The sequence below is a fragment of the Heteronotia binoei genome, chromosome 6 (assembly GCF_032191835.1).
Source record: "Heteronotia binoei isolate CCM8104 ecotype False Entrance Well chromosome 6, APGP_CSIRO_Hbin_v1, whole genome shotgun sequence".
Classification (NCBI taxonomy): domain Eukaryota; kingdom Metazoa; phylum Chordata; class Lepidosauria; order Squamata; family Gekkonidae; genus Heteronotia; species Heteronotia binoei.
The window spans coordinates 55,291,853-55,318,712 of record NC_083228.1 but is presented as its reverse complement, the minus strand read 5'-3'; the positions used below and the strand labels follow the sequence as shown (position 1 = coordinate 55,318,712).

The 26,860-nt window shown below is 40.7% G+C and overlaps 2 protein-coding genes across 8 annotated transcripts in view; both read right to left on the bottom strand.

Moving 5' to 3' along the window:
• Positions 1 to 6,390, bottom strand: part of ATE1 (arginyltransferase 1) — a 105,466-nt gene extending 99,076 nt beyond the window's left edge. For 3 of the 7 annotated variants that reach the window (XM_060241503.1, XM_060241510.1, XM_060241505.1), the window contains exons 1-3: positions 3,984 to 4,231; positions 2,453 to 2,516; positions 1,074 to 1,136 (exon numbers count right to left, since the gene is read on the bottom strand). In XM_060241503.1, coding sequence (XP_060097486.1) covers positions 1,074 to 1,136; positions 2,453 to 2,516; positions 3,984 to 4,089 — 233 coding nt within the window. In that variant the 5' untranslated portion in view covers positions 4,090 to 4,231. Of the gene's footprint in view, positions 1 to 1,073; positions 1,137 to 2,452; positions 2,517 to 3,983; positions 5,456 to 5,985 lie in introns of those variants that run through there. The other 4 variants (XM_060241504.1, XM_060241507.1, XM_060241508.1 and 1 more) reach the window with 3 other exon arrangements.
• Positions 6,391 to 10,527: 4,137 nt separating this feature from the next.
• Positions 10,528 to 22,882, bottom strand: NSMCE4A (NSE4 homolog A, SMC5-SMC6 complex component). The gene is made up of 11 exons (XM_060241492.1): positions 22,574 to 22,882; positions 21,693 to 21,773; positions 20,341 to 20,471; positions 18,024 to 18,175; positions 15,255 to 15,354; positions 14,123 to 14,213; positions 13,309 to 13,403; positions 12,445 to 12,493; positions 12,202 to 12,290; positions 10,917 to 11,000; positions 10,528 to 10,797 (listed from the first exon to the last, which is right to left on the bottom strand). Exons 1-10 carry the CDS (start codon positions 22,650 to 22,652, stop codon positions 10,935 to 10,937), a joined length of 933 nt encoding a protein of 310 aa, XP_060097475.1. The 5' UTR covers positions 22,653 to 22,882; the 3' UTR covers positions 10,528 to 10,797; positions 10,917 to 10,934.
• Between the last annotated feature and the right edge of the window lie 3,978 nt (positions 22,883 to 26,860).

Sequence of the window (26,860 nt, the reverse complement as noted above, 5' to 3'; positions counted from 1 at the left end):
GTGTGGAATTGTTTTCTCTTGCCCCAGAAGGTCAGACCAGCGGGCTGAAATTAAATCAAAAGAGTTTTCAGCTAACCATTAGGAAAAATTTCCTGACGGAGCAGTTCCTCAGCGGAACCGGCTTCCTCGGGAGGTCTCCCTTTTTGGAGGTTTTTAAGCAGAGGCTAGATGGCCATCTGACAGCAATAATGATTCTGTGAATTAGGCAGATCATGAGAAGGAAGGCAGGAAGGGCTGCATCAGGGAAATGCTGATTGACACTTTGGGGTCAGTCAGCAATTTATCTCCAGGCCAGTTTGGCAAGGAATCCTGGAGGTTTTTGCCATCTTCTGAGCATGGAGCAGGGATCACTGGGAATGTATGTATGTGGTGGGGGGAGGTATTTGTGAAGTTCTTGCGTTGTGCAGGGGGTTGGACTAGATGACCCTGGAACTACCTTCCAATTCTATGATTCTTCAGTAGTGCATGTTATTTATTGTATACTGATTACTACATAATCAAAATGTTGTTTATACTGCCACCTTTATTTAGGGGGACTAGTTTTAAATTCAGGGTCATCTACCTCCTCTCACTCACTTTCACTTGCTCTTTCACCAAGAGTTTCTCATTTGATTCCCTTTCCTCACACTGCAGTCCATATACCTGACAGTGTTTGTTGATGCTTGTCCCCTACATTGCCTCTTCAGGGATCTTAGATGACTGTCGTGGGAAGGAAATATTGTGCCACTATTAGCACCTTCCACTCATGCAGCCACAAATTCACTGATCTTAAAGGAAATATAAAATGAATCGAATTGTTTCCATTAAATGTATAGCTTAGTAACTTAATACACATTAGATTCAATTCAGATGCACTTATTTCAATGGAATATATAAATAAAATTTTCACTTACAGAGGCCCTTAAAGAATTGTATGTGCAGAGAGTTCCCATTCTTTAAGACTGCTGGATCCATTAGTTTCCCTAACAGTTGCACAATGTTGATTAGGCTGAAATATAGCTGCAATAATCAGCATCCCCACACCCAGTAATATTCATGGCGGAGTAGACATTTGATGCATAATATGATCTTACCTTATGGTATATTGAGGACAACATGTCTGATTCATAATGGGCTTGTAAACATATTTTCCACTCCTGAAAGAATGTGTTTAAAAATATTTTTAAAAACTGTTATCCTAAAGATATACATTAATAGCTAATTCTAGCTAATCAACTCATATTTTCAGTCTGCAAAATGAAAAATGTGCTAATTGACAATCATATACAATTATATACCAACTTTGAAAATAGAGTAAATGTATCTACATGCAAGTTCCACAAACTTAAGTACAAGTTAGTTCTTAACACAACTATTTAGGATTGTAGCTGGAAATCTAAATCCTAAATGAAATAGCATGGGAAAAATTCTACTGTGCTTCCAAATAAATATCTATCAGTTATTGATGCGGAACACTAGCAGTTCTATACCAGGTATAAAGCCTGTTACTTTTTAGTTCTAACCATAAGTGAAGCACTTTACAATAAACCACTGTGTCTGATGAAATATTTCAATAAAGAACACATGATTTGTCCACATTCATGGATGTGAATACTTTCTGAGGGTTATAAGGGTTATACAAGGCAAGAAAAGTATAACAAATGACTTCATAAATATTTATCTACTGCTAGTCAAAAAAGAATTTGCGTCCATAAAAGGTCAAATTAAAAGAGTCCACAATGCCCTGAAAATTAAAAGAGTCCACAATTCTGTAAAAGGCTAAATTTAACTGTGAGTAAGTGAGTGTGAGAGACAGGCAGGCAGGCAGAGAGGGGGAGGAGAGGAGAGGGAGACCATGCTTCAAAGCAACACTCCTGTCACTAGCATATATATTCAACACAGATTTTCATCGGCTTTCCAGAACATGGTGACCACTATGTTTGAAATACCAGAGCATATAAATTAATTTGTCTCAAATCTGGAACTGCGGTCCAAGCGCTTCGTGGCAGGGTAGTGTAGGTCATTTCATCATTCATTCCCTAAGATCTCTAATTAAAAAGCAAAGCAAGGGAAGACCTCAGGAAGCTATTTTTTTTCTGGAGTAAACAAGAGAGTTACGGGAATCAGATGATTTAGGGTAAGGCGGGTCTTATAGTCTAAGCATACAAATTTGGGTAGTATCACATTTTTTCACAGTTTATATCATCACACTGCTCATCTCCTTTAGTGACAAGGATTTAGAAATAATAGAGATAAATAAAAAGAAATAAAGAATGGGAAGCACTCTGACAGGTTACTGGAAATGTTTCATTTTTCACTTCACCACAGTGCAGCAAGGCAACACTTACGAGAAAAATGAAAAACAGCTATGAAAGCTGGCAAAATACTATGACATTTAAATACTGACATTTGGACACTTTTATACTGAATCGAGTTAAGCTGATATAGTTCAGAAGGCTCTTTCTTGGTTTACCTTCGCCATCCTCTGTCTATAAGATCTTGATAATCTTGAACAGTCATAGAATGTGCCCACATGCCTGGAAAAACCATTCATTAGAGACAATGAAATAAACATCCCTTTCAAATAACAATGTGATTATAAAAGACACTAGCACTTCTTCAAAACAAAAGGAACTGCTATCATTAGGAATTGCTATTAAAAACATATTATAACTCCAATCTTTCATTACAAACATTGAAATCAGACCCTCACTATATGTCTCAACATTTATCTGATCATTTATTTTACCCACACTCTACACATGGGCAGAGACTAAACATAACCAGGTCCACTGATTGTGCCACCACCCATTAGGCCCACACTGCTAACAGTCAGCTTTAGACTCTGGGTTAAATGAGGGATCCCCAGATGGCAAAGTTTTAGCCTGCTTTTTGGAACCTTCCTGTTGACCTTGAGAGCCTCAACACTGGATCTGCTTATAATATTCATGTGTAAATAAATATAGGTGCCTTGCCTTCTGGCACTGAGAGGAGAAGCAGAATGGCCAGAGAAGATCACTCTGCAATGATTCGACACCGAGGGGTTCAGAATCCACCCCCTCCTCACTCCTTCTGTCTTTCTTCCTGAACCCAGCTAGACCTCTGCACACCTGACTAGTCACTCCTTCCTGAACTGCCAACAACAAAAACATTAATTTCCCCCTTATTGACTCTTCTAACCTACCACCGTATTCCAGTTCACTCTGTGCTTTTCTCAGTGACATTACATCAACTGTCCAGTGACAGCACAGGAGGAACTTTCTGGTTCAGTTAGCCAAACAAGTCATTAAAACTTTGGAGGGGGGGAGGGGAAATAGTGGTAGACAGCAAGATTTTTATAAACAGCTCTCCAGTTTTCAATCTGATATGTTCCAGACTAGAATCCAATAGAACAAAATGGGAGTCCAGTAGAGCCTTTAAGTCCAACCAAGTTTTATTCAAAGTGTGAGCTTTTGTGTGCATGACTGGTTGGTCTTAAAGGTGCCACTGGACTCCCACTTGGTTCTATTGCTTCAGGCCAACAGGGCTACCCAGCTGGATCTAGAATCCAGTATGTTAGAATCAGAGGCTCTTGGTGGGCTTCACTATATCATCCTATTAACACAGGTGCTCTAGGAAAAGCAAGAAGAAAGTTGCAGTCTAGCTAGCTACAGCCCCGGGAACTTTAGCCATCCCCAAGGTTCTGCAATAAGTAATGCAATAACTTGTAACGCGTACACTCAGTCCTTTACACATGCGTAACTTTGAACAGATCTGTGTCCCATTTGAGAATCTGCTACGTGTAGAGCAACATTCGGTTCATTTTGCCTGCGTTTATAAGTATCACATATAGGCGCGCTGGGCAAATCTACGGGCGGGAAAGCAAATAACATGCCCCTCTCCGATGCCAAATCCTCGCTGCTATTTGACTATTCCCAGAGCCCGGCCACCGGCTTACTCCCCAATGCACTTGTCCAATAACAGTCACCCCAACCCTCCGCCCTCAAACCCATCGCGATTCCTACCGTAAGAGAAATTGCCCGTATTGTCCTTGCAGTAGCCACAGCGGTAGCCGTCTTCTCCTCCGAAATACTCCACGATACTGGGGGAACTTCCCCCTATCCCCGCCATCTTTGCCGGTGTCTTATTGCACCCCACCAGCAGCCCTAAAAGATCCTTTAGGGACTCCCGGAAGAAGCAACGGCAGCTCCCGCCGCCATCTTAACAAAGGGCAAAAGTCTGGGCGGCGTTAAGACGGAGCTACAGTTTCCCGACGCTAGTTCCTGGTCTGGGGCTGCGGACCTTATTATTCCAATGTTTTCAGATCACTGTGCCCTTTACTTTTTTAGGGCAAAAGAACACAATAACAGCTAGATAAGACTCCCTCAAATCCACCCTAGAAAGATAGCCAGTTGTGTTATTCTACTGCAGCCAAGAGCAAAAGTCTTGTGCTGCCTGAAGGAACCCGTTAGGCGATTGCACCAAAAATGTGGAACCTTAAATGCTAACAATGTTTTATTCCGGCATAAATTTTAGTGGTCTAGCGCGCCCTTCGTCAGATCCAAGTTGAGAATATTGTCATGCTGGCTATGCATCCGTTGGAGGGCACCGTTAGCACAGTAAATGCAAAAAGCTGTTGCTGTATGGTCAAATTGTATGCCAAACGAAACAAAAAACTTCGTGGCCTTTGCGCTTTCATATAAAACCTGCCGTTTTAAGCGTGCAGAAAGTTATCAAGCATATAGCATAGTGCATTTTGTACAACAGTAGATGTACAGCGATTTGCAGCATTACTTTTTGTGAGAAACAGCATTTATGGTGGGGAAGGTGTCCTAGGACTTATTTAAACAAATATCGAAGATGTGTTCTGAAGTCCCTTTTCATTTTCTGGCTAAGTATGTACTTCTTTTGTTGTTGCTACTAACTATCGTTGCCAACTCTGGGTAAGGAAACTCCTGGAGATTTGGGGACATACCCTGGGGAAAACAGGCTAAGGGGAGGGGAAGGACCTCAGCGGAGTATAACCCCAGAGTCCACCCTCCAAGCATTAATTTATTTTCTTGATTTCCTGTCCAAAGGGGCTCACATCTTCCTTCTCTTCTCCTTCATTTTATCCTCAAAACCACCCAGCGAGGTAAATTAGACCGAGAGTGTATGACTAGCCCAAGATCACCTAGTATGTTTTCATGGTACAGTGCCGGTTTGAATCAGCTCTTTCCAATCCCAACCGAATCCCTTTCCTAATCGCTACACCACACACTGATTTTCTGATAAGGTAGCAAAATGTTGCTTTAAAAATTCCAATTTTCAAGTATTTTTGGATTGAGGGAAATAGTGAACGCTGGCGGTTGTGATTGTTGTTGCTGCTGTTCTCTGAACTTTGTAACCTGCTTTGATGTCTTGGTTTCGGCCTCACCAACAGTCCAACTGGCTTACAGTTAAATGTTACAAGCCTCGAGTTCTAGTCCAACGTGGAAGAGGCTCTCACCAAATAAGTAAAACAACTTCTCGAGTAAAGGATATTTCCATTCCCAACCATGCAGAGAAAAAGTCGAACTCTCAACGCAACAAGGAAGTTTCCCAACCAGTGTTACTATTCTTCCCCCTTAAGCTCAGGAATTCTAAGGGAGACCGGAAATGAGGACCTTGTGGGATGCTTCTTCCTCTACGCAGGAAACAGTATCGCACAGCGAGAGAAGCATAAACTTCGCCATCTTTCTTGAGGTCAACTCACATCAGACCTTTTAGCCTGCCAGAAAGGACAAGGCGACGAGCCGCGCCAGCGTTGTGAGCCCTCGTCACCGTGTGCCTCACGTGAAACAAACGGCCAACGCAGAATCTTCTGCCATCTTTATTGAGGGTTTCTGGGAGCGCGAGTATACATCTCAGGGAGCTCAGAGGCAGAGAGATACCCGGCAGGTGGAGTAACGATGCGTATTCAGAAGGTTCACGCCGAGCGCCGCTCCAAGACGTGAGGATTTGCTGCCGTAAAGAATAAAGTTATCCAACTTTCCCCACTTCACTTACCATTGGATGCTTTCGCCCAGGCAGAGTCACAGTAGCCGCATCGGTAGCCTGTCGTCTTCCCTTTATATTCCACTATGGAGTACATGGTGCCCAGCAGCATCTCCGATCCCCCGGGCTGAGTTGCTGCCGGTTATGAGTCACAACGACCCCACCTTGCAGGACTCGCTGAGAGGCGGCCGCGCTTTCTTTACCCCCCCCCCCCCGGAAAAACGCACAAGCTGTCGAAGCCCTGATTCCTGGTCCCTCCTGACAGTTGGCAACGGCCTCCCTCAGGCCGGAAGCCTCGTGCCCACGTTCCCTCCAGGGCGCACGTGCCCGGATTGAGCAAAGAGTTGCGCAAGGCAAACTGGCTGCTGTTTGTGCTTCCCTCGCCGGTTCAGGCGACGTGCTGATCGTATTCGATTCACGTGGCAGGAGAGAAACCACCTCTTAAAGCTGTTCCGCCTACCCTTCGTTAAAGGAGAAAACAATGGCAGCTTCTCACTAAACGGAATCCAAGACCCCCACTCATTGCAATGGCAGCACCATCCCCACTCTAACAGAGGAAAAACTTCAGTGCTTTTTTGAGCAGGAACGCAGTTTCGACTGGAGTTGCCAGGGGGTGTTAGGGTTAATATGTAAATGAGTTTCTGATGTGCTTTTTCTACAGAAAAAGCCCTGAAAAGTTCTACTGGCAAGATTGCTCCTCCTCAACCTCCCAGCCCCATGGTTTACTGCAGAGCTGAGTGGTGTACTAGTGTCCATTAGGAACATGAAGCAGTAGGGATAGTAGCAATCATTGCATTAGCCACTTTACACTTCCGTTTACAACACTTCCGTTTAAAGTGTCCCATCATTTGCTGTCGCTTAAGTCTGAACCCTTTACTGTTATGTGACACAACCTTTGCAAGGTTCATTGCTGATCAAATAACAATACACTTGGACCTGATTGCCACTGGTAAGATAGGGCTAGCCACGGAAATCCCCAATACACCACCCCATCTCATTATAGACCATTTTTTGCTGGCAGATGTCTCTAAGAACATGGGAAATAAGTATTTCCTGCCACACACATGCACACATACTGCAGTAGATTACCAGTCATACTCCCTGGTAAAATATATCACTGCTTTCCCATAGTTTTCACATAGAACTGAAGCTATATTAGCATAGACATTCAGGATATTGCAAAGTATGACAGCCCTGTCCTGTCTCCCTCAGAAGCAAGATTTTGTTTTTCTTTTCCTTTTGTGAATGAGCTGCCCTAGTTGTCTGTTTTCTTTTCTGAAGAATTCTGGCTGTCTCGCCCTGTCATCATTTTAACATTTTTGCTGTTTTCTCAGCCCAGGAACCTGGGAGCCCCCTTTAATTTATAGAATTTAAATGACACTCAAGGAATTTTGAAATTCCAAATTAACAAAATATTTTATTCATCATAGAGAGGAAAGGTCGGGTGAAATCAGGTAAAATTTCTGAGGTAACGCAATATAAATAGCTGAGGAAAAATCAGTAAATGCACAGACTTTAGTTCTTATGTTGCTGGCTAATGAGAGTTTAAGCTTTCCAGTGACTTAAATCTTTTTGAGAGGCTTGTGTTCCAGTCTTTTACCCAAACACTTCAGTACACTTTCTCTGAGTATTTTCTAATGCTTTTGGTTTTCAGAAGGCTGGTACCCCCTTTCCTTTACTCAAAAACCCTTCTCTTGAAACATCAGTACTTGTATTGTTTTTAACTGACTCTTAAGGTCTTTAAAGGCAATTTCTATCCACACCAGACCAGGGATCTCTGCACTCTTCAGAGCTAACTCCCTGTTTGACTGGGTAGGGAAATTCTCCTTACTAGATCTATTCCCTTTCTTTAGCCTGAATGGGAGTCTCCATCTAACTACCCACTCATCCTTGCCAACTTTGAGTTATTCCGACAAGGTTTTGGCACTTAAACCGGGAGAGGACTGCCACCTACACTACTGAGATATTGGAACTACTACGGGTTTAACTGTTAGTAAAGGACAATCCCGCCTAGGTAGTTATTTAACAGCACCGTAAAATGGTTTAAAAATGTTTTAATAGTGTTGTTTGTAGTTTGATCGTTTAATTGTATTTATTGTCTGAAATTTTGAACTGATTGTTAACTGCCCTGAGTCTGCTTGCGGAGAGGGCAGGGTATAAATTAAAAGTAATAATAATAATTTCCTCAGTTCTGTCTATGTTAAACTGATCAGGGCTGAATTCCAAATGAATCTTTCTCCTCAGCATGCAGCTTTAAAGTCTCTTTCCATCCAGTTGATGCTAAGCAATCAGATTGCTTGGAGCAGCCTGTCACTCAAGGCTCTCTGCTTTTGTGAAGAATTAACCCTTCACAGTCCTTTACCTGTTTGTACAACACTTCTGGAGCAGGCAACACTTTTGTCCCAAGTGCAGAAAGTTTACTTGCCCCCCAAAATGAGTGAATGATGGTTGTAGATGGCCAGACAAGGCAAACTGACCACCACCAGAGACTTACTTTGGTTCCAATATTTCACCTGCAGGGGTGTCAGAAATAGTTGGAAGATATATCCACTGCCTTTTCAGCTGCAGCCAGCCCAAGAAGCACTGCAAACTCCATAGGACCTCTCCTTGGTTTCCTGGGCAGAGACTTGGCCCTATATGCCAAGCAAAATAGTCTGGCATGCCACTGTTCAGTACATGTGCTGGTGGTAGTCTACCTTTCCTATACTTATTTTGCAACATTATGAATCCTCCACTTAGACCCCTCTACTAGCAATAATTTACCTTACAATGGATTTTAGGTAGTTAATATAATCTTCAAAGACATCAGAGCAAGATACCTGTTTTCCAGCATAAACTTCTGCAATTCAGAGAAACATGCACCCTAACTGGCCTTTTTCTGTAACATTCTCAGCTCAATCTTCCTCCTGAGCTATATTCATCTGCCTACTGGATGAACACTTTTCATGCATCTGTTAAAGTGATCACAAAAACTTATGCTGGAATAATTTGTGTGTGCCAGTTATTTTTCTTCTTCATACCAGCACAACTACCTATCTGGAATTACCTATAATGGAAATAACAAACCAGTTTTAAGGTCATTAGTATGACAAAAGTATTCTGCATTTCAAATATGCATAACCAAAACATCAATAGCATCTGTTGATTAAAGTTTAATTATAAAATTGGTACATAAAGGCTGCTACAAAATGCAGCCAAATTTGATGAAAATGTTAACTGAGGACTTAAACGCCAATAAAGCAACACGGACTAAAACATGCTGCTGTTTCAATTTAAATTGTGTATGTACTAGTGCTAGGGAAAAGCTAATATAACTGACTGTTTATTTTGTCAGTTGTAACAATGAAAGTTTTGCTATACATTTATCATCAAATACCACAAAGTATTTTCATATGAGGTCATTTATAGGCATGTCAGTGTTATTTAGATGGATAAATCAGGAAACAGCTATTATCAGCTGTCTGGAAGGGTAGGAAATAAAGAGGGAACTAAGGTGATGTTCATGTCACTTGACTACTCTCCATTCCTGAGGTAGTGGTAAGGCAAGACCAGACTCCCTGCTCCTTTAAAAAAGCTGGGAAAATTTAAACTGTTATTTAAGCAATCAGACAGACATAAGTCACCAAAGCAAAGAGCAAGAAAAAAACAGCTGATGGTGCAGTGGGAAAGAGCAGTTTAAAAGCTTTCTCTACAACAGCTGAACTTGCATTCCACTCTGTCTTCTGAGAATTCACCTGCTATACGGAAAGCTTTGCAAACTATTACATTTTCAGATCCCACAATGAAGCAATGTGCAAAATACATAGAGGTCATTATTAATAAATGACTTTTCTACTGCAACATCCATCAGTGGCTATTAGCCACAGTGTGTGTATATATATGTATATAAATTTTTTGGCCACTGTGTGACACAGAGTGTTGGACTGGATGGGCCATTGGCCTGATCCAACATGGCTTCTCTTATGTTCTTATGTTTTTGCACACTGTAATTTGTTTTGATTCTTTGAACAGTTACATTGTAAGTTTGTGAACCAAGTCTAACAATGTGTGATGCGATTTCAAAACCCAAAACTTCCATGGTCTTAAATATGCATTGTAGCTTCCAAACACCTAAGAGAATGACTCTGTTCTTCACTTTGTTTTTACAGGTATTCCACTTCGGGTTTTTTCAACTAGTGGAAATACATTCCAACTAGTGGAAATAGCTGAAAACAAAGGCATGCATACATTCATGTATTTGACTCAAAATACAGACTACTGAAATACTGTGATGAGAAACATTTGTTCAACTAGCCATTTCAATCTTTCGATATGCAAAAAACATTTTTTTTAACTAAAGTGGTGGCCTTTCTCCTCCCTCTTTTGTCTCACACTTGGCAGATTTCGGTCTTCTATAGTTCAAGCATTAAAAACAGACTTCTGATTCACCCCAAATATATAAGTATTCTTCCACTAATTTCAAAGTTGCTGTCATTAACAAAAAATGTAACAGAGTTCTCCAAAACTGAGAATATGTATACTGGGAAGAAACACCACAAATATTAATACCAAATACACAATGATATAAATAAAGCTTTAATTTCTAACAAATTGTTATAGTGCATAGTTTAGGCAGTAAATAAGTCACAAACTGAGGACTATGAACAAGTTATACCCAAAGAGAATATCACATCTCATTTTTTAAAAATCTGGTAGAAAAAACATCAACATGTTCCCTGTTTGAGTAAGTACTGTGCTTCTTGAACAAGAAGGACTGACTTCTAAGGGTAAAAAATTCAACAGGAAAGTGCCTAGTACTAATCCTCTCATGAAATACTGAAATACCTGTAAAAGGGAAAAAAACAGATTTTGTTCTGTCTTCAGTAACATGAAGCAAGCTGAAAAATCAAAGAAAAACCCATCTCTTAAATAACTGTATGGCTAGATTAACATGTGAAAAATACCTTCCAGATTGTTCCATCTCACTTTGTTGCCTGTGTAGCTGGCGTGATCATGGGCTGTGAAATTTCAAAAGTCTTCACTATATTCTGACGAGAAAAAAAGTTTGGCTTCAAACTGTTAACTGAATTTAAAATTCATGCTAACAACAAAGAGAACTGAGCATTTTGCCTTCCAGTTTCAGCAACCCACTGAATTTCAAACACAGACCACCGCCCCCCCCCCCAAAAAAACACGCCATGCAAAGTAAGAGAATAAGAATGACCCCCAGTTCATCCACTCATTAAAACATTTATCAGTTTAAGGTGGGTTAACATGGAAACAGTGGAATTTATGCCTATTTTGATAATTAAGATAAGGAATTATGTCCTCTGTAAGTAACTGTTACCCCTTTATTACATGGGTTTAGAAGTGAAAGGAGCAGAAACAAGAATCTGAAAGGTATCTGAAATAAGTAGAATAGGAAATTACCTAGACCCATTTTGCGAAGACCTGCATCATATGTATGTAGAATCTCCAATTAACAAACTTGAGATGCTTTATAACAGCAATTTAGAACCAGCTCAAAAGCAGCAATAAATAAAATTCTTATAAAAATTCCAAAGTGAAATAACAATTTTCAGATAAGTATCTGAGGCAGACTATGGTCCACAAAATTTATGACAGAATAAAAGTCAGTACTTAAAGTACTAAAAGATTCCTCCTAACTTTTACAGCCACAGGATAAAAAAATTATATCAGGACAGAAAAAAAAGTACATCAATATATGAAGCTGCGTTATTCTTAATTAGAGCAATGTCCATCAAAGTCAATATTGTTTAGTCAGACTACAAGTAGCTCTCCAGAGTCTCAAGTAGAGGTCTTTCACATCTACTACTTGATTCTTTTAGTTGGAGATGCCAGATATAGAACCTATGACTGTCTACATGACAAGAAGATGCTCTTCCATCACAGCCCCTCTCCCCGTAATAACAGACTTAAATCAAAAAGATGTTCCAGGCTACAAAAAGAGAACCAGAACAAGTTATATCAACCGACACATCAACAAAACACTTGCTGTCTAAATCATGACTGTGGAGATTATTCTAGTCAGGGTACCACCAATGAAAAGATTCCATCTTGAGTCTGACTTCTGAAGGTGAGAACATTCAAAACAAGATCACTGGTGCAGATCTTAATTGATGGGCAGCCTTGTACAATTAGTACTGCTAGAATAGTGCAGAACCAAGCCATTGCCTCCGGGGAGCACTTCAATTAGTTTAAGGGAAAGGGAAAACATTTCCACAATACCTGCCATTCCTGATAGCTCATTGATATGACTGCTTGTTTCCGTGCCTGGGTATCCTGATTGTTTTCTCCTTCCTCTGGGTATAAAGGTTCTATCAATGCATCACATTTTAAGAAAACTTGTTACTTTTTCAGAAACAGAAAATTTAGCATTTAAGATAGATACATGCATAAGTGTCTAGCAAGTTTTATCTAGCCTTATGGCAATCAAGCATTAGCTTTTCTAAAAGAATTATTAAAATTTACCTATTATAGGAAGCTTGTCATGATCAAGCCTGATTCTTGCAAGCCCATCCTGAAATAAACACATTTCAGTTACCTAAATGATGTACAATGATCTGTGATTCGGCAATGTTTAAGTAGAACAAAACAATGTTTCTGTTTCAAAGATTCCTAGGACTTAAGATAATGAAGTTTAAAATGTTGGCTGTGTAAGCAAGATTTTTTTAACCAGGAGAATAAAATCAGACCACATTCCTTATTATTTCCAAACTTTAATTTCTAAGTGTACTCAATGATAAGCAAGAGGTAGAATTAGACAGCTGGTTTAGGCTTATACAGAGAGGATTCAGGAACCAGTACAGTGATTTCCTTTCTCTCCGCCTACCCCACTATAATCAATCCAAGTTAAAATGAAACGGGATACAGTCCCAAGTTTGCTTTGGGGACTCTGGTTAGAGACAGGTTTTCAAAGCATGTTTCAAAATCAGCAAGTTTAGACAATAGTTTTATTTCCTTACAGCCCAACCCTCTAACTCAAAAACAATGTAGAAGAGGATGGGAAAAGTTAATTAGAACAGAAAATCCCATGATCTGGGTTTTTATTCTGGTTTCAATTTTAAAATCTACATCAGACCAAAATATTATACAAGGTTTATCAGCAACACATAGGCAGTGGGCTCCAAAGCTGTGACTTTATACACAGAAATATACATATTTACTTTTACTCAACAAGAGAATTAGTTAACTAGGAATCCTCAAGGTTATAAAAAACAAGTCTCGTGTTTCTTAACAATTTTGATTTTTTTAAAAAAAGTTTAAGTTAGCAATGCAAATGAATGCATTTTTCTTTTTAAATTACAAATAACACTGCAGACCATTCACACTTACCCTTATTAGGAAGGATACATGGAACATATTTTCCACAGTACGAGCAAAAGAATCTGGATCGGTCACAAATTCAAGGAAGAATATTGGAACATTAGCTACAGAAATAAGAAAGTGAGGTGTGAGAACGTGGTGCTATTATTTACCAACCTTTTGTTCTTTGCTCCTTCAGGAGGAGGAAAAAGAGGAAGAGGAGACTGGATTTATACCCTGCCCTTCACTTGGAGTCTCAGAGCAGCTTACGCTTACAAACCCAAGGTCATTCTAGCAGCTGCATTTAGAGGAGTGGGGAATCTAACCTGGTTCTCCCAGATAAGAGTCTGCACAAACCACTACACCAAACTGGCTTTACTATGTTGTGGCATACTGTAACTTCAAGAAAAATTCCTTTTAAACTTGCATTTCCTGCTTCCTATTACCTGTTTTCATTTGGAGAATGGAGCCAATCTGATGCCCAACAATGGAGAGGGAGCTACAAACAGAGTTCTCATTGCAATCCCAGGATGTTGATACAGGCAAGTGACACTTTACATACAAAGATTCTGAAGGAAGAGGGCTCAGCATCAACAAAAACAGCCGGAGCCGAAGCAACCTGAGCTAGCAGAGTGGTAGGAAACTTCCACATCTTGCTCCTCCGCACTTTGTGGATATTGAGAAGCAAACTGGAGCTGAACACAGCACTGCTGGCTTCTGCAGCAATTTCACTCTGGAAAGGGGAAAGCAACAACTTTCCTCCCTCATTTACAAGATTGAAGATAGGAACAAGTAATGCTCCAATTCAGTTTTTGCATTAGCAATGTTTTACTTGCATACTTACGGTCTTGTTTAAAAAATGACTGTAAGTATCCTAAGATCCTCTCTACTTCTTTTTCTGTGGCTTCCTGATGAGATTCCTCCATCCTTTCCAGCTAAAAATACAGTTCAGTTAAGTCATTATTCACACAACTACATTATCCTGTAAGGTACACTGCTCAGCTAAATAAGCCAGAATAAACCTTGATTGGAACTAAGCAGGCTGCACTGCCATAGTTCAACATCAGACTCCCCACTCATGACATCATGATGTCTTAACAAAGTCCAGCGCAGAAGGCATCCACTCCTCTCAAGTCAGGCCAAGACACTGCAGATAACATGGAAGGCATGGCATCCAAGATGGTTTCACTGGAGGTGGAGCAGGCTATCTGGCTTGAAGCAAACTCTTCAAGGTGTGTGTTGCATACCCATGTTATACAGTGTTTTTCCTGAAGAATATTATTTCCTTATAGCAGGAAAAACAATTTTGTAAACCATTAAGATTCTGCAAAATAATGCAGGCAAGGTTTAATACAAGGCTTCAACCTCTAACAAAAAGTTGGATTCACTAAAACATTAAAACGTTTATGAAACCAGTCTCTTATCCTTATTCCCTTGCACCCTTCATAATCCTCTCCCAGTTTGGGCGAGCTTCAAAACTAGAGTAGATGCAACACTGAAGAACTGTATCTCTAGAAGAAGTCAATAAAAATCACTACCCTCAAGGTGTTAATATGCTACAAAAGAGCTCTGAACTCACATACAGCCCAATTTCAGGAATACTTTATGTAGGATTTTTATGGTATATTCTTTATAAATAATAATAATTATTATTATTATTACAAGCCATTTACATCACTGTTTGGCAAGAAAGGGATATTACATACATGTAATAATAATTATTATTATTATTATTTATAAAGAATATACCATAAAAATCCTACATAAAATATCTATGTAGGACAGCTGACATTTACACCTTGTTCCATCAAAGCAGATCTGTACATGAAAAGTCTTCTGAATTTGTACTGGATCTTACAATTGCTTACAGGCAACTGCCATATACATTTGTAGGTGTACTGAGATCAGAACTGAAATTCACTCTAACAATAGCAGATTCACGCTAACAATGGAATACATTACCCCAGCCACATTACCTGTTTAGGCATTGCCCTTTTTTCATCTGGCCCTGCTTTCTTCTGTTGCCTCTCAATTCGTGGCCTTTGAACCGGAGGATCAGCAGTGAAAGTTCCCAACCTAAACCAAGTAAAATAACAGATCCCATGTGCAACAATTCAAATTCTAGATTGTTTAAAAACTCAAAGTAAAATTAGCATTTATTATTCTTTCAAGAAGGCCTAGGAAAACTCCAGATGCTTGATCATATGAGATTCAAAATATATGAGCTAAGAAAACATTTAACTTACATCAAGCCCATGGTCACAGGGGACTAACAAGAGCAGCACCCCACCAAACATTTCCATACCCCTCAATCAGCAGCACTCATCTTTGTGGTTTCTGTTTGGGAAAGCGAGAAAATATCAGACATGTAAATATCTGGTATTTTCTATTAGATGCCAAGAGAAACAACCAATCATGAATGGGATAGCCAAACAGGTTGTTTTCCTTGCTCAGCCAGGCCTGGCATTGGTGGCTTTAAAGTTATATTAGGCAAATTCAAGGAGAATAGATCCATCAATAGCTACTAATCATGATAGCTAAATGGAGCCTCCATGTTCCAAGAGTAGTATACAAGTGGCAGTTGCTGAACAGAAGCAACAGCAGCGACAATTTGGCCTCTGCATGTGGGCTTTTAAGGTAACTAAATACCATAAAACAAAACAGAAGCTGGAGCAGATGGACTACTGGTCTGTTCAAGCAGGTCTCCCATGTAGTTAGAAATGTTCTAGGGTATGACAGAAAAGTCACAAGCCTGCAGTTTGTAGTACTGTTTAAATGTAGTGTAGGAGATGCTGCAGATATAATAAGTATAGACTGAGCTTGGTAGAATAAAGATATTTTTAAAAAGAGAAAATACTGCATCTGATGCCTGCCCTGTCGTTGTAGAACCGTGGGTGTCCAGTGGGAGAGAAGGAAAGGTTCTTTGCATAATAATAAAGAGATGTATTAACTATGTATATTTAATGTTGCTTTATAATTTTAATGTGTTTTAATCATTGTATTTGTATAATGTTTTATTGAATGCTGTTAGCCGCCCTGAGCCTGCCTAGGCGGGGAGGGCGGGATACAAATAAAATTTAATAATAATAATAATATGCTTTTGCAACATTACTTTAATAATATTATGCCCTTGTACTAAAATCTGGCTTGCAACTGTCCTAAACCAGAATTGTTATATGATGGGCTGTCCTCTACTATTCTCCTTTGCCCACCCAGTAGAAAATTTCAGGCTACAGGCCTGAGTTCTGTCCAGTCTCTTACATGACTGACTGCTAAAATCAGGTTTGTACCATATTTATTAAAAAGGAAGACAATCCATTTAAAAATCTTAAACAAAAAAACATATATTATTGGATGTTATCGTAACTTGTATGCATGTAAGGTGACTTCCTTTTTTGTGGGCAGCATACTTGAGAAAAAAACTAGCTTTGCATTTTAATAAATACTGTAATTAATTATTACCTGATCACCAAGGTAATTAAAACTGTACCCAGTTAAATGGAGAAAAACCCAAATTCAGATTGTCTACATTTACAATGTAAGGACTGTTTGCCTAGCTCCTCTTCTTTCGCCTACAATGGCTCACACTGTTTCTATTATTAAAGCACTAGTAGGGTCAGAGTGTGGCTGGAAGGCACATGGCAAAAAGTCATAAGTCAAGCAATAATACTAAAATAAAATCCTAGGGACACATAAGATTCTTCTTCTACCACCCTATTCACTGTTTTCACTTCCTTGTCCCACTCATAGTGGCAGATCCTACTCATGATGCTAACCACAATCTCGAAAGATCTTGGCCAGCTTTCTCTGCTTTTGTGGGGTGGAAGTTAAATAAATCCCTGTCAAAGGAAAGGCAGAGAACAAGAGAAGGAGAACCCTACTTCCCTAGCCTACCTGGGTGTGTTTGGCTACTGCCTGTTCATGCCCACACACACTCACTAGGTAGCTGCCATCACCAGTCACATCTGAGGCAGGCCTACTTCTGCATCTTTCTGTCACCCACTCAGTTGAACACACAGCCTGTCTCACTCAAGAACTGCTCTATTCATAACACAATTCTTTTATACCCATGCTCTCTTAAACAAACAAAAAAATAGAGCCTGATTTTATTTGGGAAAAACAGAATTAGAAAGAAAGGTAGACACAATTACTTGCAGGGAACATATGAAGTGAACAGAGGGATTTCAGACACACAGGAAAATACAAAACACGTAAGAAATGAAAGATGAATGCAACCTAAATACACTGGTTCCCTAGCTTACTGGCTTACAGATCCTGAGCCGTATCAGCCTGACATCAGCATATATGGCAAGAGACCTCATCTTCCGTTTCTCACTCTGAGAAAAGCAAATCTAATTCTCATTTCAAGGTTTTATCATTTTTCTGTGATCATACCCCCTCACAGGGTTATGTATTCTCTTCCCACTCCAGGTGATACTTAAGCAAATCATGGGATCCCCCCTTGTAAGAAAAAAAACTTATGCCTTTCTGCAGGGCTTTTCTCCTGCTATTAAGCTAATTAACAGACAGAATCAGGGGACCAGGTTGGGACTCAAGACCAGGTTGGAACTCAAGGTATGTTTTTAATGTTTGGAGGGTTTTTGGTGGACCTGGGTTTCCCAGTAAGCTGATTTTGTTTAATTTGTAGTCTGGGACCAACTTCAGCTTTTGATATAAAATGTTTCCAGTTGTGAATTGAAGAAACATGCTGTTTTGCCAATATCTGAAAGAAGTTCCACACTTACATGAAGTGGAAAGTAGGTGCTCTTCTAAAGTACTTTTTTGCTTCTTCACCAAGTGTATACCAAGCACTGCTAGGCAAAAATCCACTGGCAAGCTGCTCACTGTCACTATCACTTTGATCTCCATCTAGACGATTTAAACCCATAAACGATAACTGTAGAGGAAATTGTGAAGAACCAGTCAGGATCATCTTGGGAAGGTGACCACTATATTTTTTCCTGTCACCTTCCCCCAGTACTTTAGGCACACACACTGAAATCCTGTCAGAAATTAAACAAGGCACCAAACGTTTTCAAATGTAAAACCAAAAAGTATATTTGTTGATTTACAAAGGCAAGGCAGGGAGAAATAATAGTAATTAGTTGGTATTATAAGCTAATCAATTAGCAGGCAGACAATTAACCAAATAGACAATCTCTAATCACCAGAATCTAGTCTCTCACTTTTTGTGTGTGTTGGTGTTCTTAATTTGTACCAGGAGTCTGCCCTGATGTTCTGACAGAGCCCCTGAGCTTCCAGTCAGAGAGTTTCTTCATGATAACTCTCACTCTCAGACAGAACTCAAATCAGTTCTGCCTCTCAAGGAATTCAGCCTACAGGCTGTCTCAGCCCCTTTCCAGTTGATCTTCACAACTGTCTTCCTCAGTCTCATCGACTGAACTCACACCAGAGCTATCTCCCAGCTCTGCTGTGCTTCAGTCCCAAAGCAGACCTCCACTGTGAGGCGTTTTTTCTCACTCTGCCAGAATTCAAGAAATTGATGCATTTTGGTAACCATGGGCTGCTGCTCAGCCAACCAGTGCATGATGTTCCCAGCTACCAGGCTAACTGCCTGAGTCCATTACAGAAATATATTGGTATCAGTTTCCATTTGTCACCATGAAACGGAAGTCTAGTCCTAGAAAGCAGGTGTGTGAAAGGACTAACCAGGCTTCCTATCAACTTCCTGAAGGTGCTTTCCATACTGCAACAAACAGAACTAAGGACAGATACAAACAAATTTGATTTAATTTTAATTCATCACTTTATGTTTCTTTTCAGGAGGAATTCATGGTCAGTCCCACAGAGGTTTTGGGCATCCCAAAATGTACTTGACAGAATTTTGAAACAAATTACTTTAATTTCCAGCACTGTTCCAGCTTTCAAATGCTGTTATCCTACCCTACATTCTTAAAACTAGATTTATCAGCACAAGAATTATACTTCTCTATGCCTCATAGTACGCTACCTATTTTATTTGGTGTAGCACCACTGCAAATCCCTGTCAAAGGAAAGGCAGAGAACAAGAGAGGTTAGACTGCTAATAGGAAGATCTGTCTGACGAACCAATATAGTTTCTGTACATTACACAAACAATTTCTTATTCATATACAAGTCAAATCACTATACTGTTCCTGCAGGATCACAGTTGTAGTTTGGCGGAGTCAGATTCTATACAAGTGCAAAGTTTAAGTCTGGTGCCATCTTTAAGACCAACAAAGTTTAATTCTGGACATGCACACAAAAACATATACCCAAAATTAAACTTTGTTGTTCCTAAAAGTGTCATTGGACTCAAATTTTGTTCTATTGCTTCAGACCAACACGGCTACCCACCTGAATCTGTAAACAAGTGCAGTAAACAATACAAATGCAGTAAACAGTGGAATGAATGTATTACTGGACACAGAACTCAAGATTCCTAAGAAGCAAAGCTATTAGTTTGAAGTAACAGTTTCTAACTCTAATAGCTGTAAGATAAGCTTGAAAATATGATAGCGACACTTGGTGATCTCGTATGGTCACCTCTCATTTGAAACCTTACTGCATACTTTCTGGCCTAAGAACACAAAACATATACTATACTAGCCAAAGAACACAAAACATATACTATGTTTATACCAGGGGTGGGGAACAGTGGCTCTCCAGATGTTTTTTTTTCCCTACAACTCCCATCAGCCCCAGCCAGCATGGCCAATGGCTGGGGCTGATGGGAGTTGTAGGCAAAAAACATCTGGAGAGTCACTGTTCCCCACCCCTGGTTTATACAGTATATGGGATTCAATTTTTCACAATTCAGAATCTTGATTGAAGGGGTGTGTGTGCACTGCTCGACCTAAAACCTGGACTTGTTAACACTGTTGACTTAATCTTGCAACAATAAAGCTGCTCTGCTTTCATTTTTAAAGCTTTGGTAATGAAGGGTTTGCCCAAGGTAGAGTAAGAGCTCTGCTCTGCTGTAGGTTGCTGAAGGGAAAAGTGTTTTGTACAAACTCCTGTTGAAGAACTCTCAAGCACGACAATCTTATATTACCAAATAACTAATTTATGCAAACTTACTAGATCTTCTGCAAAAGCAGATGGATCAAACACAGTCATGTCTGATTGCAACTGGCTTGCCTTTTCTTTTCCCAGAGTTGATGCCAAAACTAGGAACTGCGCATCCAGAGCAGCCTCCCTGGCCCGAGACACTGTTATGAAACAAGATTAATATTTTGCTATTATCAAAAGCTATTTAAAATCATGTATTCAATTACCATCACTTCCTAGAATGCCTGGTGCTTACAAGCACTCAAGAATTTATGTCCTGAAGCAGAGACTCCAAACATTAAATATATTAGAACAATAAATTCCACTTTCTTGTGTGACCATTCAGTATAGTTTTACAAGTTTCTCAGAAACTCATGTTACCAGCAATTTATTTTTGCTACTTTTCTGCAACAATGCAAACAGAATACATCAGATGATTTAACATACCAGTGACAAGTTACTACAGTGTACAAATAACCTTAATGTTGGATTTAATTTTATTTTTAATGCAAGTGCTCTTGTGTGGGTCCTAGGTGAAATTTCTATATCTCTGTCCTCCTTGTAACATGAAATATTTAGACAATGCTAATCTAATTCATAGGATTGGGATAAACCACATCTTCAGCACCCCTCTTCTATTTTTTAGCAAGTGATAAATTTATTTATCCCTAGTCAATCCAGTGCAGTGGACAATGGCCCTCAGTAAGAATGTCCCCAGATATTTCATTAAATTGTAATTGATTTAGGAACTCAAAAGTGACTGAGTTGTTTTGGGCAAGCTCTATGTGTATTTGCTTGGAACCCAAGCAGTAATTAGAGTACCATGCTAGGCGCTGCGGGACCACCCCAAATTCCTAGAAGAAAGGGATACAGATGTGATAAAGGGATACAAAGTTTGGGAGGCGGCAGACAGAGCATTTGAGATGCATCTGTGCTTTGAGATAGAAATGATAGGGTTACTTTAATGATATCTGTGGGGGAAAGTTTGTAGGTTACAAAATTACTCATAGCTGGACCAGGTTCAATATATTTAGTAACAGCCCTGGTCTGAAAAGCCCAGGCAAGCACAATCTCATCAGATCTCAGACGCTAAGTGTCGTTAGTAGTTGGATGGGAGACTTCCTTGAAATATCCAGTCAAGAGGAGGGGGCAAACTCTATTCAACCATCTCTATTAATATCCTCCTAGTAGTATATTAATAGAACCTAGTATCCTAGTAGGGGTCAGTCACCAGAGGTTGACATGGCTTCAGGTGCAAAACACACACACAAAAATTATATACATGTTCACAAAGTCATGTGTGATAAAATGGAACATTTCTGTGTTTTTATTCCAACATACTTTCAGTTAATAATGGCAACATCTGGGTGGCTTCACATTACCTCCACCAAATAGTTCGTTAGCTTTCTCTAGACTTTCTGTCAGTTTATCATTTCTGGTACTCAGCATCATCTCACGATTCTCTACAATAAAAATATAGACCTTGAAAGAAAAAGTCAACAGGACAAGATCTACTTCAAAAATAAATGGAATATATATCACAATCTGAACTACAGATAGCTCAAATTCCAGAAGTTTTAAACATAGCAACAGATCTAAAAGTATCAGCATACTGAAATTTACATTTGGGAAGAGAGATAATATAAATAACTTTTTCTTCACTTGAAGATGAGGCATTTCTCAAATTCCCTAAAATCATTATGACAATGTGGGGGGGAGGGGGCTGATTTGTTTTTGTCAAGGATGTGTGATGCAATAAACTACCCAGTATAACTGGACACACAAATACGATGCACTGGGTAAACACCTCAATCTACAGGTAAGACATCAGAAAATACTTCAGCTGGTTATGTGTCCTCATAGATAGGGGATGCAAACAAACAAGCTAGAAGATAGTTCCATGGAAAAAATGAATCAATACCTCCGCATTTCATTTCTGATGCCCGTGATTTTGAATTCAAACATGTGACACGAACAGCAAGAGACATAAATGCAAGAAACTGATTTAGCTTAAGGAAGGAAACCGCCCCTTCGCTGAATAATGAGTCTTTTGACTTCTGCTTGTCCGCAAGAAACAGGGACAGCCTTCCGAAGCTGAACATCTCCTCAGAAGGCTCTCATTATCTTTCCTTCGAAAAGCGGAGAGGGGGGCAACAAGACTTGGCTATTCGCTTTCACAGCCCTCCCCTCGGCGTCTAACTTTCTCCTTCTACACCCCAGCTAAGCGCCATTTACTCCTTCCCTGTCCTAGGAAGACACTTACGCTGAACAACGGAGATCAGCTCCCGGTATTGCTGCCGGATCAGCCGCCGGGTGGCCTCGTCCCCGCTGGCCTCGGCCATAGTCCCGCTCTGAAACTTCTCTCAGCCGCTCTCTTCTCTCCCGCCCAGCCGAGCCACACGGGAAGGAGGGCGGAATACCCCAACAATATGAAACCAATAGCAACACCTATCGCGAGTGTTGAGGGGAATAAGGACGGCTCCACAGCAGGCCCAAACTAAAACGCGAAGTTTGACAGCGGCGTCGGTAGCGCTTTTTCTCCGCCTTCGGGGAGAAGAATGGCCTCAGCTTCTGTTTCTTGCACCTGGGAAGCTGTTGTCTGAAAGGAACCGGGGGTGGGGTGAGGGTTTTGCTATTGTTTTAAATTGCCGCCAATGTTTAGTTTATAAATATAACAGATAATGAAGGTCTTTCTGTGGGGTGAAAAAAAGAAAACACAGCACACACTGAGCACTAAGCTTGCGAACTTCAATTCAAGAAATTTCTGGGGACTTTGGGGGTGGAGCCAGGAGTCTTTGGAGGTGGAGCCAGGAGACATTGGGGTGGAGCCAGGAGCAAGGTTGTGACAATCGTAATTGAACTCCAAGGGACCGCACACCTTTTTAAATGTCTTCCCTCCATTAGAAATAATGAAGGATAGGGGCATCTTCTTTGGGGGCTCATAGAATTGGACCCCGTGGTCCAATCCTTTTGAAACTTGGCGGGTGTTTTGAGGAGAGGCATTAGATGCTATGCTGCAAATTTCGTGCCTCTAACCTCAAAAAACAGCCCCTGCAGAGACCCGTGGATCAATTCTCCATTATACTCAATGGGAGTCAGTCTCCATAGGGAATCATGGAGTGCCCAGCAGACATCCCCCCACTGCTTTCTGCTAACCCTAAAGCGGGGGAGGGTTTCCAAACCAGGGGATCCCCTGGACCTGCCGCCACCTGGGGATTGGCAGCCCTACTACGCATGGCTGAAAAACAAGAGAAGCTGAAGTACTTGCAGGGATTGTTTTTAAAACTATAAAATATTTCCTTCATTTTTCTCTGCTTATATTTAAAAGCAGTTTGCCTAGTCTAGGGCATTCTTAAGTACATTCTTAAGTAATACAAATATTACGTCATTACACAAGATAGACTATATGGAGCAGTGGCACAAGAAAAGAACATAATATACCTTTTCCTCATAATATTTGAACTTGTAACACTCAAGCAGTTAGTCCAATTCTGCTTCTCAGCCTTATTATCATCATTCAGTGAGAGCACTGAAGTACATTCGACTAGTTAACAGTAAATACTGGTATCTATATATCTAATTCAAGAATGCCTGTTTCAAAATGATAAACAGCAGTTACGATTTAACAAAAGCCTCTGGGAAGGAGAGAACTATACTTTTGTAACTACATTAATAAAATACATAGAAAGGAGTTTTTTTGCCCCCAGAATTTCTTCTTATCTGTAGCTGACATTGCAGTACATAGTAGTAGGTAAAAATGTCCATATATGTGTTTGCCTTGGAAAGTGTATGGATAGCTGACAGGAGCGATCAATGTCTAAAAAGGTAAAGGTAGTCCCCTGTGCAAGCACCAGTTGTTTCCAACTCTGGGGTGATGTCGCATCACTATCATATTACAAAATAAGACACTTAAAAAGTGAGGGAAAATCTTTGCTGGTGCTCTTAATCAAGCACCTGAGAAGTCTATAGAAGCCTGACACAAATAGTATAATACTCTCCTGGTTATGCATTTAAAATTCTTAATGACCTATAGAGTCTAATAGAGTGGGGAAATGATGCCAGGTCAACACCAATCATGTTGTTTTGTAACCTAAGGAGAAATGCAAACAATTTATGTTTCAAGGTCTTAGGTTTGTTTGTTTGTTCTTAGCTCCCTGGCTTTATAATAATAGTTTAGTTTTATTTCATTTGTTTAAGTTCAGGAAATAAAATAGATTAATTGCTGATCTAAAAAATCATGTCTTGCTATGCCAATAAAAAATCTTTAATATTGGTTTTGTGGGGTTCTTTCCTACTACCTAGTTATGCAACATTCTGTTCTGGGTCCCAGGCCGGACTTGCTCACTGATGAGCTCTGAGCAACAGAGGGAGAAATGGCTCATTGGTAGGTATCTTCTTTATGTGCAAAAGGCCCCAGGTTCAACTAAGGGGAGTTTCCTGAACTCCTACCCATTGGCACCTCTCCTTTAGTTGAGATTCACTGATGACATTTTTATTGTCTGAACCCATGGCAAAGAAGCCCTTGAGAGATTTCACCAGGCTTTCAACAGCTTCCAACCCATCATCAATCTAACTATGAATTACTCTACAGAAGAAATAAACTTCCTGGATCCTACAGTACAGATACACAAGGGACACATAAGTACCACATTATACTGGAAACCAACGGATTGACAAACCTATCTACATGCCTCAAGCTACCATCCCAACCACATCAAACAATCATTTGTGAACAGCCAACCCATCACAAAGAGCCCCGTGGCGCAGAGTGGTAAAGCTGCAGTACTGCAGTCAGAGCCCTCTGTTCACGACCTGAGTTCGATCCCAGCGGAAGCTGGTTCAGGTAGCGGGCTCGAGGTAGACTCAGCCTTCCATCTTCTAAGGTCAGTAAAATGAGTACCCAGCTTGCTGGGGGGAAAGTGTAGATGACTGGGGAAGGCAATTTATTTTTATTTTATTTTATTTTATTTTATTTTATTTTATTTGTATCCCGCTCTCCCCACCGAAGCAGGCTCAGGGTGGCTCACAGCATAAAACCTCACAGAATTACAACAGTACATCTTATAAAATAGTATATTCTATAAATTATATAGTGCTCAGATATCGATATTATCATTTAGTGCTCAGATATCGATATTATCTTGTTAGATTTTACAGTGTGACAGTATTCCATCTATGATGTAGGTTCCGTATCAATTAAAGGCCAGCTGGAAGAGGATAGTTTTGCAGGCCCTGCGGAACTGACCAAGATTCCACAAGGTCCGCATTTCCTCTGGGAGTTGGTTCCACCAGTGGGGGGCAGTGAACGAAAAGGCCAGCTGCAGTTTCCGGGTTCAGCACAGGGGCAGTCCCATGTAGAGGGCGTTACAGTAATCTAACCTCGAGATGACCATTGCATGGATCACTGTTGCCAGGTCGTCGCGCTCCAGGAAGGGGACCAACTGCCTCACCCACCTAAGATGAAAAAAAGATTTAGCAGTGGCTGCTATCTGGGCCTCCATTGTTAAGGCAGGCTCCAGCAGCTCCCCCAAGCTTTTGACCTTGTGCGCCATTTTCAGTGGCGCACCCTCAATCGCTGGGAGGGGGATTTTCCTACCCTGACCATTCTGACTCAAAGGACCTCTGTCTTCGCTGGATTTAGCTTCAACCTACTCAGTATGAGCCATCCCACCACAGCCTGCAACGCCAAATCCAGATTTTCTGGGAAACAGTCAGGCTGGCCATCCATCCGTAGATAGAGCTGGGTGTCATCAGCATATTGGTGACAACCCAACTGATACCTCCAGGCAATCTGGGCAAGGGGGCGCATGTAGAAGTTAAACAACATTGGGGAGAGCACCGCCCCCTGTGGCACAGTTAAACGGGTGTCTCCAGGACAGTTCTCCCCCAATCGCCACCCTTTGTCCCCGACCATCAAGGAAAGAGGAAAGCCATTGCAAGGCCTACCCCTGAATCCCCATGTTGGCGAGGCAGCAGGTCAGTAGCCAATGGTCGACCATATCGAACGCAGCCGATTGGTCTAACAGCATAGGCACCACCAAGCCGCCTCGATCCAGATGCTGCTGGAGGTCATCCACCAGGGCGACCAGCACTGTCTCCGTCCCGTGACCTGGGCGGAAGCCAGATTGGTAGGTATCTAAAATGGAAGCATCATCCAGAAAACTGTAATTGTAACGCTACTGCCCTCTGAATAATTTTACCCAAAAAGGGTAAATTCGAGACTGGCCAGTAATTTGCCAATTCGGCTGGGTCTGATATAACTTTTTTCAGGAGGGGACAGACCACAGCCTCTTTTAGAGGCATTGGAAAAAGCCCCTCCGAGAGGGATCTATTTACAATATCCCGTATAGGGCATCTAAGCTCCCTCTGGCAAGCTTTAATTAGCCAGGAGAGGCAGGGGTCCAAATCGCAAGTTGTTGGTTTACAGTAGAGAGAATTCTGCCGACTTCCTCCAGGCTGAGTATGTCGAAGCAATACAGAACTGGTCCAGAAGATAGGCACGGTGTCAGACAATGGAACTTCAAAGTAACCAGACTTCATTTGTTACAAT

Excerpts from the sequence above, each read along its gene's own strand:
- NSMCE4A (XM_060241492.1), bottom strand. The coding sequence starts at position 22,652 with ATGGCCGAGGCCAGCGGGGACGAGGCCACCCGGCGGCTGATCCGGCAG. Across the intron at positions 18,176-20,340 it reads CTGCTTTTGCAGAAGATCTA|TTATCGTTTATGGGTTTAAA; the intron begins GTAAGTTTGCAT and ends TTTCCTCTACAG. Across the intron at positions 13,404-14,122 it reads GTCATTTTTTAAACAAGACC|CTAATGTTCCAATATTCTTC; the intron begins GTAAGTATGCAA and ends TTATTTCTGTAG.